Source organism: Gopherus flavomarginatus, chromosome 3, assembly GCF_025201925.1.
Source record: "Gopherus flavomarginatus isolate rGopFla2 chromosome 3, rGopFla2.mat.asm, whole genome shotgun sequence".
Lineage (NCBI taxonomy): Eukaryota > Metazoa > Chordata > Testudines > Testudinidae > Gopherus > Gopherus flavomarginatus.
This window is the reverse complement of record NC_066619.1, coordinates 175829689-175845220: the sequence shown is the minus strand read 5'-3', so window position 1 is coordinate 175845220 and position 15532 is coordinate 175829689. Positions and strand designations below refer to the sequence as shown.

General features: G+C 42.6%; 1 protein-coding gene and 1 long non-coding RNA gene across 5 annotated transcripts in view; one reads left to right on the top strand and one right to left on the bottom strand.

Annotated features, from left to right (window-relative positions):
* Positions 1 to 15532, top strand: part of BANK1 (B cell scaffold protein with ankyrin repeats 1) — a 293349-nt gene that overhangs the window by 223898 nt on the left and 53919 nt on the right. For all 4 annotated transcript variants that reach the window (XM_050944423.1, XM_050944421.1, XM_050944422.1 and 1 more), the window contains 2 exons: positions 7977 to 8070; positions 10091 to 10420. In XM_050944423.1, the coding sequence (XP_050800380.1) occupies positions 7977 to 8070; positions 10091 to 10420 (424 nt within the window). The remainder of the gene's footprint in view (positions 1 to 7976; positions 8071 to 10090; positions 10421 to 15532) is intronic.
* On the bottom strand, positions 10816 to 11277 carry LOC127046872 (uncharacterized). Its single transcript, XR_007773237.1, has 3 exons — positions 11227 to 11277; positions 11010 to 11111; positions 10816 to 10946 (listed from the first exon to the last, which is right to left on the bottom strand). It is a non-coding gene; the product is annotated as an uncharacterized LOC127046872 (long non-coding RNA).

Below are 15532 nucleotides of genomic sequence, written 5' to 3'. Positions count from 1 at the left end.
ATTGCTGGTTTTGCATACAGGGTCCTCTGTTTACAGTTTGGATGAGATTACAGAAGCCAGCGGCTTCTTTGCCATTAAACAAATGAAATGTCCAGTATCTGTGATACAGTGACAATCCTAGTGCTTCATTGCCATGCTTGGCTTCTTTCATTTGATACTGTTGGATACATATTCAAAGCATCTCTGGCTCGGAGACAAGGAAAACATGGCTTACCAGTAATGTAGAACAAAAACCTGTCCACCTTTGAGCCAGCTCCAATTTGGCATCTTGGAAACAGGCTTACAAAAGTGATAAAATCATATAATATTTGGATTCCATTCAAGGTTTTGCATTTAATTGCACTTTAAGCAGAACCATGTGTATGAATTACTGAAAAGAACAGAGTGTGATTTTTGTTGATAGGCAGTTTGCATGCACTTTTTTCCCCAAACTTTACAATCTTCTTTTTCTATTAACTTTTGAAATTTATACTGTGCAAGACATGAATATAAACAAGAATGATAAATGTTAGGCTAGTCTGTAGAAAAAGACAGTTGTCATACCATCAGATTATTACAAAGAATGTATATTCATGAGAAGCCTATAGTACCATATTGCAGTAAAATACTGAATAGAACTAAATTGTTACATGCTGTCTGATTTTTGCATGTGCCAAAAATATTTAAAAAACAAATTTTCAGACTGAAAGATACAAACTCGTCAATTTCCCAAAGAACATCCAAACTGTAATGTAGTTGGGCCATCATTATTCTGTGCCATCCTTCATTTCAAAATCTGCTTGCTCATCCCATATTCCAGTCTTTTATACTTATGAGCAAGTATCTTCTGTGTGGTTCATGCTCTTCCCAATCACCTAAACTTCTTGTAGCTTGATTCTCCTCTCATTTATATCACATTTACAGCAGTGTAACTAACAGGCCAGATTCTCAACTGGTGTAAATCAGCATAGCTCCGTTGACTGTGGTGGCACTAAGCCACTTTACACCTGCTGAGGATCCAGCCCATTGACTTCCATGGAATTACATCAGATATATACCTCTGTATAAGAGAAGAAAGTCAGTCTCATTATAAAATATATGCAGTTGCAGAAAGGCCCATAAGGCTATTCTGACTATCAGCATATTCACAAAGATTGCATCTCTGATTTTGCTCCTACTTATATCAGTTTTACAATGTGATAAATCCATTGACTTTACTGGCGTTACTGTTGGTTTATGTTGATGTGAAAGCTGACTCTCCCCTTGAATGTCTGATCATAAACCAATGCCTGATTTCACTTAAATATGTTTTGTTGTTAAGGCATATGGTCAAGATGTGAAGTTCAGATCCACTTCAAGGTTTGAATTCCAAGGTGTGCATCTGGAGTTTTGGTTTGACTCACTGTAAGGATAGGAGGTCTGTAGCAGGGTGCTGCTGCAGAGGCAGCTAATTAGCCCCTGCTCAGCCAGCCCCAATCTGGTGAAATGGATTGGGGCTGGAGAGAAGCCTGGTGCCTGGCCTCTGAACGGGCTGCACCTGTGGGCCTGCAGGCTCAAGGGCCATAAAGGCTGGCAGCCAGCCAGAGGAAGGGGAGAAGAGAACAGCCAGAGGCACGGCAGTCTCCAGGCTGGGGTAGACTCCCTGTAGAGGAGAGGGAGACCTGTAAATAGAATCACTGGTGGTGGGAACTGTGTGTAAATAAAAAGCCATGGGTGCTGCATCCAGGAGGCTCAGAGTGCTTTTTGGAGACAGCAGGGTGCTGCAGCAAGGGGGGCAGAGGAAGTCATTTGCACAGTTTGCACCCAAATTCAACTCTGGATTTCAACACCACAAAATTGGGTCAATGCACAGTTTTCATTCACAACCATTTCTAGAATCCACCTTTGTAATTAAAACAAGATCATATTCGGCACCCAAGCCGTGTGCACTGACTGCGAATATAATCTTATTATGAGCAGACTGTCATTATGACCTCTTCCAACATCAGCTCCTCATGCCCACAAAAAAACAAGATGAATTACCTTTTGTGAGGTTTATTGCTAGCTAATATTACATTATTTTTATTAATTCTTTACTGACAATATGTGATTTTTGAATAAATGCATGAATAAATGGCTTTATATTATTCTATATGTAGCATATCTTCACTCTTCCAATATATTACTAAAGTTAGCTTAATGTCATATTATGGAGTCAATTTCTTAGGTTATAACTCAATTTTTATTCACTCCTTACTAAATTAAACCTCTCACGGAAAAAGTCAATGAGAATTTTACATAAGAATTATGTAAAAACTGAATGATAATTAAAGCTGGGCAAATAACCAATATTTTGGTTTGCTTCCTATTATGGAAAAAAATTGGGAGTTCAGATCAAACCGAAAACAACATTTTTCTGAATGTTTGATTAATTAAAAAAATTGGAAAATATTTGTTTCAGATCAAGCAAGGTATTTTGTTTGACCCCAAACTGACTTCTATTTTCAGGCATATTTAATCTTTATAAAAGCAAAGGAAATGAAAGGCTAGATGCACAAAACTGAAGAGGAGAAAGCGGTGGGCATGCATGTTGTATTCCCAGTATCCCATTCCACTTATACAAAATTCTTGAACAGTACTCATTTCAATATTTCCCCTTTTTTTTCTTTTTTTCATTTTGATTGAAACAATTCACTGAAGTCAACATGAGTTTGAGAAATGCTTATTCGACCCAACTCTGCATTTTTCAGCAAAAAAAGTTTCAAACAAAATATTTTTCCTAGGTCTAATAATGACTTCAGTATTTGTTCCAGGATGCATTTTCATAATTGCCACAATTCAGGGAAATTTGGGGGCTATTATGGAGCATGAAGAATTCCATAATTATATGTAGAAAGAATAGCTGAGGTTTGAAAGCCATTGAATGTTACATTTTTTTAAGCAATGCCAGTTTGATCAAGTACAATAAACTGAACCAGAAGCATGTGGGATTCTGGAAGCTATCATCAGAAGAAGTTTAATTACTCTATGGGGAGACTGAAAAATAATTGAATTTTCAACCTTGTTTGTAAATGCCATTTTTATAATGATTAATCAAGGAACAGGATAATTGGTAGTACCGAGCCCAACAGATATGAAACAATTGAATTAACCCTGTGTGTTCAACCAAACCCCAATTATTGTCCAAGGCCTAACTTAAACTTGAAGGGTTTGATTCTTCCAAGTCCTTGTGCAATGCACAAAAGGGAGTACAGACTTGTTGCCCTCCAGTGCCTCTCCCTGGTTTCTGTACAACAGGGGTGGCCAACCTGTGGCTCCAGAGCCACAGGCGGCTCTTCAGAAGTTAATATGCGGCTCCTTGTATAGGCCTCGACTCCGGGGCTGGAGCTACAGACACCAGCTTTCCAATGTGCCGGGGGAGTGCTCACTGCTCAGCCCCTGGCTCTGCCACAGGCCCTGCCCCCACTCCACCCCTTCCCGCCCCCTCTCCTGAGCTTGCCGTGCCCTCGCTCCTCCCCCTGTCCCCCAGAGCCTCCTGCACACCACAAACAGCTGATCGGAAGGAAAGGGGAGGCTCTGACTGATGGGGCTGCTGGTGGGTGGGAGGTGCTGGGAGCAGGGTGGGGAGCTGATGGGGGGCTGCTGATGTATTACTCTGGCTCTTTGGCAATGTACATTGGTAAATTCTGGCTCCTTCTCAGGCTCAGGTTGGCCACCCCTGCGATACAGTGTTAAAAAAAAAAGTGAGCTTTTTGTGAGGTGAAGTGGCCTTAGGCATGATCATCAGCATGTAAATTAGGTGCTTTGTTATGGGCTGCCCTCACTGGCTTCAAGGCAGGTGTTATGTGGTGGCAGCCAACAATGCTTTCACTAATGCAGGATCAGATTCCCTTGTGCTTCTTTTGTTCAGTTCATCACTGTTTGCCTGTGCATGCATGTGGAGGATCTAGCCAGAAGAAGCTTTCTCAACCATTGAGGTGGTCAGAATTTTTTGACCTAAGTGCTGGGGGGGGGGTGTTAAATGGAAAAATGGCCTTTTCTTGAAAATGAAAAAGTTTGCCAAAAAAAAGTTGATTTTTTTAATTCCATTTTTTATTAATTTTACTATGTTTTAAATTGAAATATTTATTGAAGACATCAAAATGGTTGTAAATTGTTTGATAATGGTCTTGATAACAATTTTGCTACAAAAATTAAAAATTTAGAAAAAATGAAAAAATGTGTCAGTTTCAAACCCTACAAAATAGAAATAACTTTGACATTTCAATTTTCAGTGTGATTTTTAATTTTTTTGTGTGACTACCGCTACATGAAGCTTAGTTAGCCAGTTAGAGTGGATAACTAAAAGAAAGCCATACCCCACCATATAATGTTAAAAAGTGCGTTTAACCTTAGCAGAAGTGAAAGCAAAATCAAATTGTGAGGAAATAGGCCTGATTCCTCATTAAGGAAGTAATGGTGAGAATAGAACTATGTTTCCTACTTCTGAGACTCCAAATGGACTTCATTCTTCTCTCCAGTATAAAACAGGAGAGAATGCCACTGAGTTACACTGGGATAAGTTAGAGAAGAATAAGGCATATCTACCATTTATTTGTTTTAGACCACATCTAATATTGTTTCAGTAACATTATTGGCTCAGATTTGCCCTCTGAAACCCAGCAGATGGGGAGACTTCTCTTCTTTGCCAGATGTGCCCAGAGCTCAGTCCTGAGGCAAACTTGGCCAACTCCTAGATTAGTGGTACCAGAAATGACAGGTGGCAGACGTCAGATGAAGGTTAATAAATTCTCTAACCTGAGCAATTCATACTTAGGGAAAGTTGGACTGAGGAGGTAAAAAAGAAAAGGCAACATTTCCAAATCCATGGCTGAGCTAGCCAACCCTGCACACCAAGGGTTTAGAAAAGAAGGAAATAGCATGGTAGCATCCAGTATCTTAGAGGTCTTTCATTTCTTACCTGCCTGCTGCATCTTGAGCTAAGACTATCCAGCTACTATAGGGTGCAGGCTCAGATAAGCAGATCTTGCCTATTAATTTACAAGCTAAGGGTTTCAAACCTTAACAGACCTCTTGAGGCAGCCCCTCTGTTGACACTAGAAGAAGTTTTTCCTTCTAATTGCCAACAAACCAAAATTTGTGGTTGAAATGGGGGAAATGGTAAACACCCACAAGAAGTCCTACAGTGTGTGCCAGAAGGGCTAAAATTGTATTTCAACCATTCCAGGGTAAAGGGTTCCCTCCTTCACTAACAAGTCTACAGAGCTATACCTCTCTGCCATAAAAGGAGATAAGAGAGAGCATAGAGATTTCTGCTTTAGAATTAATGCCAAGCAGAAACTCTCAGATGGGCTGAATATGTCTCATATTTGTATTCCCCAAGGTGACTGGAGATTATGTCCGGTTTTGAACCTAAAGCCCTCAAACCTCTTTAGAAATGCCAAGCCATTTCAGCAGACAGCCTCAAAGACTTTAAAATCATGGAGTGAAATCCTCGCCCCATTGAATACAAGGGGCATTTTGCCATTGGCTGTAATGGAAGCATGACTTCACCCAAGGTTGACAAAAGAAATTTTCTAGGAAAAACAGATCTGATCAAATTGAGAAGTTTTACTTAGCTTTCCCAGGTCTCCCAGTTACAGGAAACTTGCAAACTTTTCCTGAAAAGTAGCACTATGTCAAGGAGTCAGATCAGCTACTCACCCCCTAAAATCCAGAGAAGTGAAAATATGTATTTATTTAGACAATAATTTAATTGCATCAGTCAGAAGAGCTCCTAAAACTTTTATAATGGCCACAGTCCTCTTTGAAGGGAATTTGAGTTTCTTGAAAATATAGAAAAGTCTACATTAATCCCATCTCCCATTTAGGCTTTCTGTGATTCGTGGGATTTCCTTCATCAAAAATTGATCCATAACAAATAAGTACCAGGAGTTAATTGTTGCTGCCTCCATCTTCCAGAGGCAATTAGCAAAGCTACTCCAACAGCTCCACTCTCTGTCTTCCCTCCGGGCATTCTCTGTTAAATATGTATCTACAGGTGCCTACTGATTGCAAGGCTAAGGGTAATCGACTGGGAAGTGTTTTCCTTTTGCAGGTCTCCGACATCACGGAAGGGGAACTCAGTGTTTTTAGCACTCCACCACTTTGTAGGCCCACATTGCACAGATCCTCAGGAGTCATATCTCAAAGTCATGGCTTCATATTTCTCATTGCAGGGTCAGTAGGTCATGGAACTTGTCAGAGGCCCAACTTTGCAGCTTATTGCTACTATTAGCACAAATTTTGCATATTAACACAGATTATAGCTACTTTGTATTCTAGAAAAGTCTCATTTCAGGGCTTCCATATACATGTTTTTTCAGACATCAGTGCGGTAGTGGCCTATATCCCCAAACTAGGGGTAACCAATTGAACAATGGGGAAGTTCTGCCAGAGCATAAGACTCTCCAACTGCTAGACACATTAGATGGACATAGAATATAGGGCCAGTGCTTGGTTCCTGGGGACAGATGACCTGGACATATTCCTTAAATTGTGTTTACTGTTTGGAGTGGGCAAGGAGCCTGGGGCACTGGATCTGACATTCTTGAAATTGCCATACACAGCTGTAGCGGATTCCCCCAGAGAAACCCACAATTTCTCATATTTGTTTTCCCTTTTCCCCTATACTTTACAAAGATCTGTCAGAGGTGATAAATGATGACCCAGACTGGTGCCTCTTGATCTGCTCACTCTGCAACTCCCATAATCCTAGGGAAGTTAAGCAGAGTGACCCAGAAGCAGGTCAGCTCTTCAGTCAAAGACTCTCTGCTGATTGCATATCTGCTCACAGTGATTCCTTGCAAACTGCAGGATTTATGGAGCACACTGTTAAATTCCTGCTTTCAAGTTGGTAGGGACGTTGTTGTGTAGGCAGAAATCAAATGCAGGGAATTGATACTCCTTTTCGGGATTCAAGTCTCTAATCAATAACTATTGAGGACTCTGTTGTGCCCTTTGGGCACATGCTAGTAATACAGGTCCCAGGGAGTTCAAGCTACTGTGATGCTCCTTAAGATGCGAGACTCTAGACATCTCTAAAAAGTCCTGCTTTGTGCAATAATGACTGCTAGATAGATGCCTAAACAGCAGTGTGTGCATGTTAATCGGACAGTTGTGTATGTGCAATGGAGGCATATATTTCCATACACATCTTACTGAAAATCAGGCCTTGAAGGAATACAAGTTTCTTCTATTGAGGACAACCAAAACTGACTGTAATTCTACTCTGCTTTGTCTGGTCAGAGATTGGCGGAAGTTAGTATATCCTCCTGCTATATAAATACAGTGAATTGTTACTACAAACACTGGGCCTGAAACTCCTCCAACTGAGGTAAATTTGGACACTGCAAAATTGAGAGCCTTAATGTTTTTTTCAGAAGCAAGACAGCGTAAGCACCTAGTGCTGCTTTGATAGTAAGGCAGACCCAGCTAACATACCTGCAGTTGTATGACCGGTCCTCTAGTCTTCTGTGCACACGCAGCATGCACTCAATGGTCTCCTATTTTCAATTAGCCCTCCAAAGATTGTTGCACCCTGATCATTCTGGGCTACTCCACAGTGCCTCACAGACCCTCTTTTCATCTGTTACTGTCCACACCCTCCATCTACCAAGCCACCGTGCATACTTCACAATTGGAAACTCTCTCTCTCTCTCTCTCTCTCTCTCACACACACACACACACACACACACACACACACACACACAGAGTAAATAGAGTTAGATTTATATATCACTACTACTATCTTGTCTCTGTTTTCTCCTTAAAAGGATTTTAAGGAATGTATCAGTAGGCATTAGTACTGAGGGCAAATGAACCTCTGCAAAATATGAAATTAAGGCATTTTACAGAGAACTGAAAGAAAATGATTTGGCTGTTTTTTCCCCAGGGCAATAGTTCTTCTCTTTTATACTGCACTGATGTGCTTATGGAAATATCACCAAAAGATTTGCTCTGCTTGATCTTCTTTCCAGATTAATACAACTGATAATGAAGATGGTGATCAGGAGGAGGGGGAAGATGGAATTTATGTGGCCATGCTGAGCTCAGGCCCTCACATTACCTCTTGTAAGTCATATTGTCTGAAAGGTTTCAAGTACCATGTCCTTGATACTGTGTTGTATTAATTGAGAAATGGTGATATCTAGAGACTGTAGGAGACTGTATACGCACACAAGAGGACAAAGTTATGGTTAAATGCCCAACCTTGATTTGCAGATTTCCTGACTTTTTATCACTTAGCTATGTGACCTAAGGGCTCAGGCATGCCTTTAAACACTGGTCCATGGGGGAATGTACCTTTTTGCTACACTCTTTCAATGCTTTCTCCTTGGAGGCCACCCAGATCCGCAGGCTGATGTGGACAGTGGCAGACGCATTTCTCTCCACTCCTCCTGTGCTCTATCAGAGAGCAGCCCTTGTCCTAGAAGAGGGCAATGCCTACAGTTGTCATTAGATCCTTCCTGGAAGCACAATTGAGAAGCTCTTTTTAGCTTCCTCTTCTCACATCTGTACAAACTTTGACCTGGCCCTTAATGTTTCAGTAATGTTGGCTGAGATTTGCAAAGGAACCTAAGGGAGTTAGGGAAGAGCTGCAGGGCTTTTTGCATTTAGCAAAAACACTTATTCCACAGATCCATGGTAACTGTGTAAGAAAGGCCAGCCCATAATCTGTTTGTATTTTACTGGATACTTGATATTTCCCAGTTGTCTCACCTTCTGTATTGTATTGCTGCTCCATATATCTTAAATTATGAGCCCCTTCCTCCAACACACCTAGACAGTGAGCAGCCATAATTTGATTTCAAGGGCTAGAAATCTGGCTAGCACTGTTAGTGCTTACTGCCCTAGGTGGACACACAAACATTATCCTTCCCTGGATGTGGTTATAGAAATGATGGTCCAGTTTACAAGTGAACTGAAGTACTCAGCACTAGGGACAAATCTTCATAACAGATCCTTCACAACTAAGGATCCTTTAATAAGGTGAAACAAAAGCTGCTTCTCCTTCGTGCCTCTGGGAGCATTCTGTCTTGTAGAGGCGTAAAGCTTCCTTTCACACCTCTCACATACTCCGGATGTTTTCCCCACCCTCCCCAATTGCACTGACTCCGGGGACCATAATTTGGCCTTTTTTATGAAGAGAAAAAAATAGTGATGGATGAGTTTGTCTAATATATTTAGAAGCACTCATCTTTCTGTCATGCATGAGGCAGTGCAAAGTAATCAGGTGTTTTGGGTGGGTTCTAGAATTTTTTTTGGAAAATACCAGGAATGGAAAAGAGAATTTTTCCAATAAATTCTTTCTATCTCAAATGCACCCTAAGTGAAACAGCTTTCTTAAAATATTAACATATAAATTGTGGATTAAAATGGAGAGGGCTGGCAGAAGAATAGAAACATATATAAGTTAAATGCGTCTAATACTGGAAATAATGGAGGGTCTTCATAATGTTTATGAGATAATCCAGAAATGGATACAATTTTAAAAGAGGATGGAGGGAATAAGTTACATGGCTTCCCCTTGTTATTTTAGCTAAATCCTTGTGCTGTACATGGTGCTGAAAATTTACTCCTATGTATTTCTCCACTATATCCTTATTTTTGGTCCAAAGGCCACTAAAACCATAAAGCTCACTACAAACCACATATCACAGGGGAAATATTTATTTCATTTTAAAGAATGTTAAATGATAAGCAGCCAAGCTACAGTATATTAAAAATAAGTGATACAACTGCATGAGTTCCAGCATATTTTACTATCTCATGTGGGCTGTGCTGCTTTGAAAATGAAACAGTACAGATTTGGGGAAAGGGTAGTGCATGTGATTCCACTTCAATAACTCTGAAAAACCCTAATGTTGTTGTATACATGAATATGTTGTGTACTGAGGTAGCAATATATAATGAAAGCTTCCACTGTTCATTTGGTAATATTTTAAAAGTCATTGAGAGTTATACATTTGACAGCTTTCCACTGTATTAGTTCATAAAAGTTTTATTAGCAGTGCTGGTACTTCTGTGGAAATCTGTGAAACACAAAATGCTTCCAGTTGGCAAATTTTAAATAAAACAATTCATTCTTTAGCATTAACAGACAAACAGAGCACAGGAGACCAGTGTGGAGTCAGACAGAAAGCCTGGGAGGAATCAGGCAAGAGAAAAGAGGACAAGGAGGAAGAAAAGGAAGAGGAAGCTGAAGAAGTCAAGGGAGTAGAAGAAAAGAAAGATGAAGAAAATAATTCAGAGGAAAAGTCATACAGCTTTGATGACAACGATGACAATTTATATGCCAGCATACCTGATGATGATCCTGAAGTGGGTGGAAGAGACTCCTTTTTCCTGGACAAGCCACCCCTACCTCCTCGAGCTCCATCTCCCACTATAAAACAAGATTATATTCACTACTTTTCACAAGGTATAGTCTTGACAAAAAATAATTTTTCGTCATATGTGTAATACTTGTTAAATGCTGCTGTAGAGCTTCTATATGGATGTGGCTAATGGTGGTTGGCTAGTCAGTAAGGGTATGTCTACATCTACAATTTTGCAGCGCTGGTTGTTACAGCTGTATTAGTACAGCTGTATAGGGCCAGCGCTGCAGAGTGGCCACACTTACAGCAACCAGCGCTGCAAGTGGTGTTAGATGTGGCCACACTGCAGCGCTGTTGGGCGGCTTCAAGGGGGGTTCAGGGAACGCGAGAGCAAACCGCAGGGAAGGAGACCTGCTTGCACGGGGGTTCGGGGAACGCGAGAGCAAACCGCAGGGAAGGAGACCTGCTTCTCCGCGGTTTGCTCTCGCGTTCCCCGAACCCCCCTGCAAACCGCAGGGAAGGAGACCTGCTTGCTCGGGGGTTCGGGGAACGCGAGAGCAAACCGCAGGGAAGGAGACCTGCTTGCACGGGGGTTCGGGGAACGCGAGAGCAAACCGCAGGGAAGGAGACCTGCTTCCCCGCTGTTTGCTCTCGCGTTCCCCGAACCCCCCTGCAAACCGCAGGGAAGGAGACCTGCTTGCTCGGGGGTTCGGGGAACGCGAGAGCAAACCGCAGGGAAGGAGACCTGCTTGCACGGGGGTTCGGGGAACGTGAGAGCAAACCGGGGAAGGAGACCTGCTTCCCCGTTGTTTGCTCTCGCGTTCCCCGAACCCCCCTGCAAACCGCTGGGAAGGAGACCCGCTTGGGGGGGGATTCGGAGAACACCGGAGCAAACCGCAGGGAAGGATACCTGCTTGATTACCAGAGAGGCTTCCTCAGGTATGCTGGGATACCTGCTTATTCCACGGAGGTCAAGAAAAGCGCTGGTAAGTGTCTACACTTGATTACCAGTGCTGGATCACCAGCGCTGGATCCTCTACACCCGAGACAAAACGGGAGTACGGCCAGCGCTGCAAACAGGGAGTTGCAGTGCTGGTGATGCCCTGCAGGTGTGTACACCTCCTAAGTTGTAGCGCTGTAACCCCCTCACCAGCGCTGCAACTTTGTGATGTAGACAAGCCCTAAGGCCCTGGTTCGGGAAAACAAAGAAGTGCTTAATTGCATTCCTGAGTCAAGGCCTAAATCACTAAGTACTACAGATACTGTAGTGACAGCAGACTGTGGAGCACTGGTTCCAGGCAGAGTTTTCTTCCTCCTCCCATCTCAGAGAGCCATAAAATAATACATGGTGCATAGGATTATAAGGAAGGTTTTAGACACAATACTGAATTAAGATGTTAGTTAAGTTACATTTAAATTGTTGCTTGTTTGCAAAGCTTGCAGTGTCACAGGTAAAATTAATAGAATTTACTTTATGCATTCTAATAGGGAAAAGTAACCCAATATTGTATTAAGTACAAGTTTTAGCTAATATTATAGTAGAAATGTAGCCATCTTTTGAATCATGGAGTGGACAATGATCTTGGTATTCCTGTTTATGATGAATTGCTGACATCATGACCATAATGCGCTGACAGGGCTGTCACATGGATTTTTAAAAACCTGACTCATGGAACAAAAATCAAATAGTAAATTTTGTAGTTTGCATTTCCCTCATGGAAAGGCCAAAAAAAAAGATGATGTGGTAGCACTTCTAGAAGGGTGATAATAGTTTTCCTATTGGAAAAGAATGGGAAAGAGCAAATCCTTAAATGCCAAATGTAGATGTTGAGCTAATAAAAAAAAATAAGCTTGCCCTTTATAGACACTGTCTGTAAGTATCCAGATAAGTCCATTCTGAATTTGCTGCACAAATATTTGTCTTTAATAGATGATGAAAATCTGAGAACTCTAACCATAATCTCTGGTTCTTCTTTGAGTACAAATCAGTGTAGATTCCCCTGTAGGTGTGCATGCTCCCCAGGCACACAAGAGCAGATTCTTTTTGCTAGCAGTGTCCATTGGGGCTGTGCATGAACCCTGTACCTCCTCATGCTTCCATATGAGGACAGAAAGGGGTGGATGCCCCTGATGGTCTCTCAGTTTCCTCTGACCACCCATGGCAATGAGACAGAACCTCCTGGTGTCCTATCTGCTGACAACTCTATTATTATATCTTCATCTAAACTTCTTGAAACACTTCAGAGTGGCCTTCAACCTCTTACAACATCTTGGACTGAATAATCCTTGGCTGGATATAAATTCTTCAACTTAACCCCTCCTATATGAATGAACCGAACAAACATACACACACACAACTCCCCTGTAAAAGGACCGTAACTTGATGGGTTCAAAACCTGTAGGCTTCCACGTGTGCCCAACCAGTGATGGACTCATTCCGCTTAAAGATGGGTATAGCAGGTGCCTTTTCTGCCAGATTAAATTCCACATTCTGGTTTGCCTTTCTTTCGCTGCTTGAACCCCAAAATCATGAGATGCAAAACTCAAACTCCATCTTTTACAACAATCCATGAGAGTGGCATTGGACTCAGAAGATCGGGGCTCAAACTCCTATAGTAGCCAAACCTTCATCCTCTTGTGCTCCGTCAAGGGGACAGATGATACCTAACACTTCATCAGAGAAGTCAGCATCAAGTGAGGAACCATCACCAACACTGACCACAGCACTGGCTACATCAACACTGACCAGAACTGATGAGGCCAATGGACAGCAAAACCTCAGACATCAGAGCAGGTCACTGAAAGAGGCCATGTAGAACACTGAGGCAGGAGCTTAGTGTCCTCTCACATAGAGACACACAGGAAAGCTTCAGGGATAAATCATCAAACTCTCCCAGCACTGAAGATGAGTGAAAAGGAGCAAACTACAGTGCAGCAGATTTCCTTGGTTCTGGACCCCACTGCCAACTCCAACCTTGGTATTATGGGGGAACAACTGTGGACTGCAGAATGGTCATCAGCACTGAGATGTTCACTGGTACTGACAGAAGCACCTGCACCCCTACCCAGTGGCAGCACTGTACCCACTGGCACTGTCCATGGTGGATACATGCTCATCTCATCATCACTAAGGCACACTTCACCGGTATTGAGCAGAAAGCCATCCCCTTTATTGTCACTGAACCATAAGAGTCTGAAAAAACATAGGAGTTCTTCAGAACTTAGCCACTGCATCAGAACTGGCATTGGTCCTGTCAGCAACCTTCCAACCACCTGTATTCGTACAGGATGCCGGTCTGGGCCTTCTTGGGCTAAATGGTCCTCCTTCACAAGCCTGAAGGAGCCACTTTTCTCCATCAAGAAAGAGAAGATCTCCCTCTCTGGCAGCCTAACTGGCAAGGCTGCAGACCCCAGAGTACCAGGAGGAGTGGGACCTGTAGGCACAAATCCATGAGCATCAGACATTGCCCCTCAAAGACCTTTTCTAATCATCAACCAGCAAGGTGGTCACCTCAGCATTGATACCAGTGCTGGATGATTTCAAAGCATTCCAAGAGCTCCTAGTATGAATCACAGACACACTGGAGATCCAGACTGCAGTCATATCTGAAAAATCTCACAAGCTATTCATTTTCCTATCTTCACCTTCCCCATAAATGTGGGATTGCTAGATCCAGCATGAACTCCATGACAAGTGCTGGCCACTGTATCACTAACAACAAAACATATTAAGACATAGCAGGTGCCACCTTCCAGGTTCAAATATTTTTATTCTCACCCTAATCCCAATCTCTAGTGGTCTCAGTCATCCAAGAAAAATCGCATTTGGCCAAGAATATCATCCCAAATAATTGGATCTGGTATCTCTATATTACCAGTGAGTGGTGGCTAATTGCCAGGCTCTCCTACACAAATGAGAATTTCTTACATGGGACAGAGCAACAAGCAGCAAGCTCCCTCGCAAGACTTGGGAGGAGCTTGAAGACATTGGAAAAGATGGACAATTGGTGGCAAATATGTCCCCGTAATTCACAATGGATGTAGCTAGATACACAAGCACTCTGGTGTTAGTGAGGAGGATGTCCTGTCTCCAAGCTTAGAGAATTCCTCATGAAATGCAAGCCATAACTGAGGATTTGCCATTCTCACTCTGGACATTTACAGAGCCCTATTTTAATACCTAAAGAGGAGTAAGCCCTTCCAGCGCTCTCCCTGTTTCTTTGTGTATTGAAAGGCGAGGTGATCTCATCACAGAGACTCTCCAAGTGGATTACACGATGCATTTCCGCTTGTTACTGTCTGGTTAGTGAGCCTCACATGTGAACGTCAAGACTTGCATCATCAGAGCTCAAGCGAGCAAGTCAGCATTTGTCAGAAATGTGCTGGACTCACAGAGCTGTAAGGCAGCTACATAGACAAACCCACTGACCTTCTTTAAACATTATGCACTTGACATGCAGCCAGGACAGATGCCAAGTTCCAAAGAGCAGTACTTCATTTTTTATTTGATTAGCACAGATCATACTCCTCATACCCACTCAGAGGCACTGGAACAATTTGTTTAGTGGGGGTGCTAAGAGCCTTGAACCAAACGGTAAACCCCGGGATATAATGGAAACCACTTCAAGCCAGGACATACAGCAGTACCCCTCGCACTCTTAGTTCCAGTGCCAGGGTACCCACTATCCAGAAGAAGGTACTGCTTGCCAGTCACATACAGTGAGATTCACACTGACACATGCTCAAAGAAGAAAGAAATGAAGCTTACTTCTTTGAGGGAGCCCCTGCATATTCCCATTTGTGGGATCAAGGTGCCTACACCGCAAACTTCTGAACCTTCTGACAAGCAGTATCCATTGGAGGCCCCCTCACTCCTCCCTTTTCCTCTGATCCTGGAGGGTTCTGATGGTGTAAAAGTATGCAGTGGCCCCAACCACCCCTCAGCTCCTTCCACTAATATGGGAATTCTTGCCCTGAGACTCCAATGAAGCGGGGAAGATGGGCAGGGAGTGTGAACATGCAGAGACTCCTCTTACAGAACTTCAGTTACAGGTAAGTAACCTTCATTTCTTCTTTGAGTGGTCTCTGCATATTCCCACTTGTGGGAGTTAATAAGCAGCACAACCCCTAGGAAAGTGGGCTAAGGAGTTCTAGGTAAACAAGGACTGCAGAACGAGCATCAGCTTTGGATGCCAGGTCAAGAATGAATAGACTCA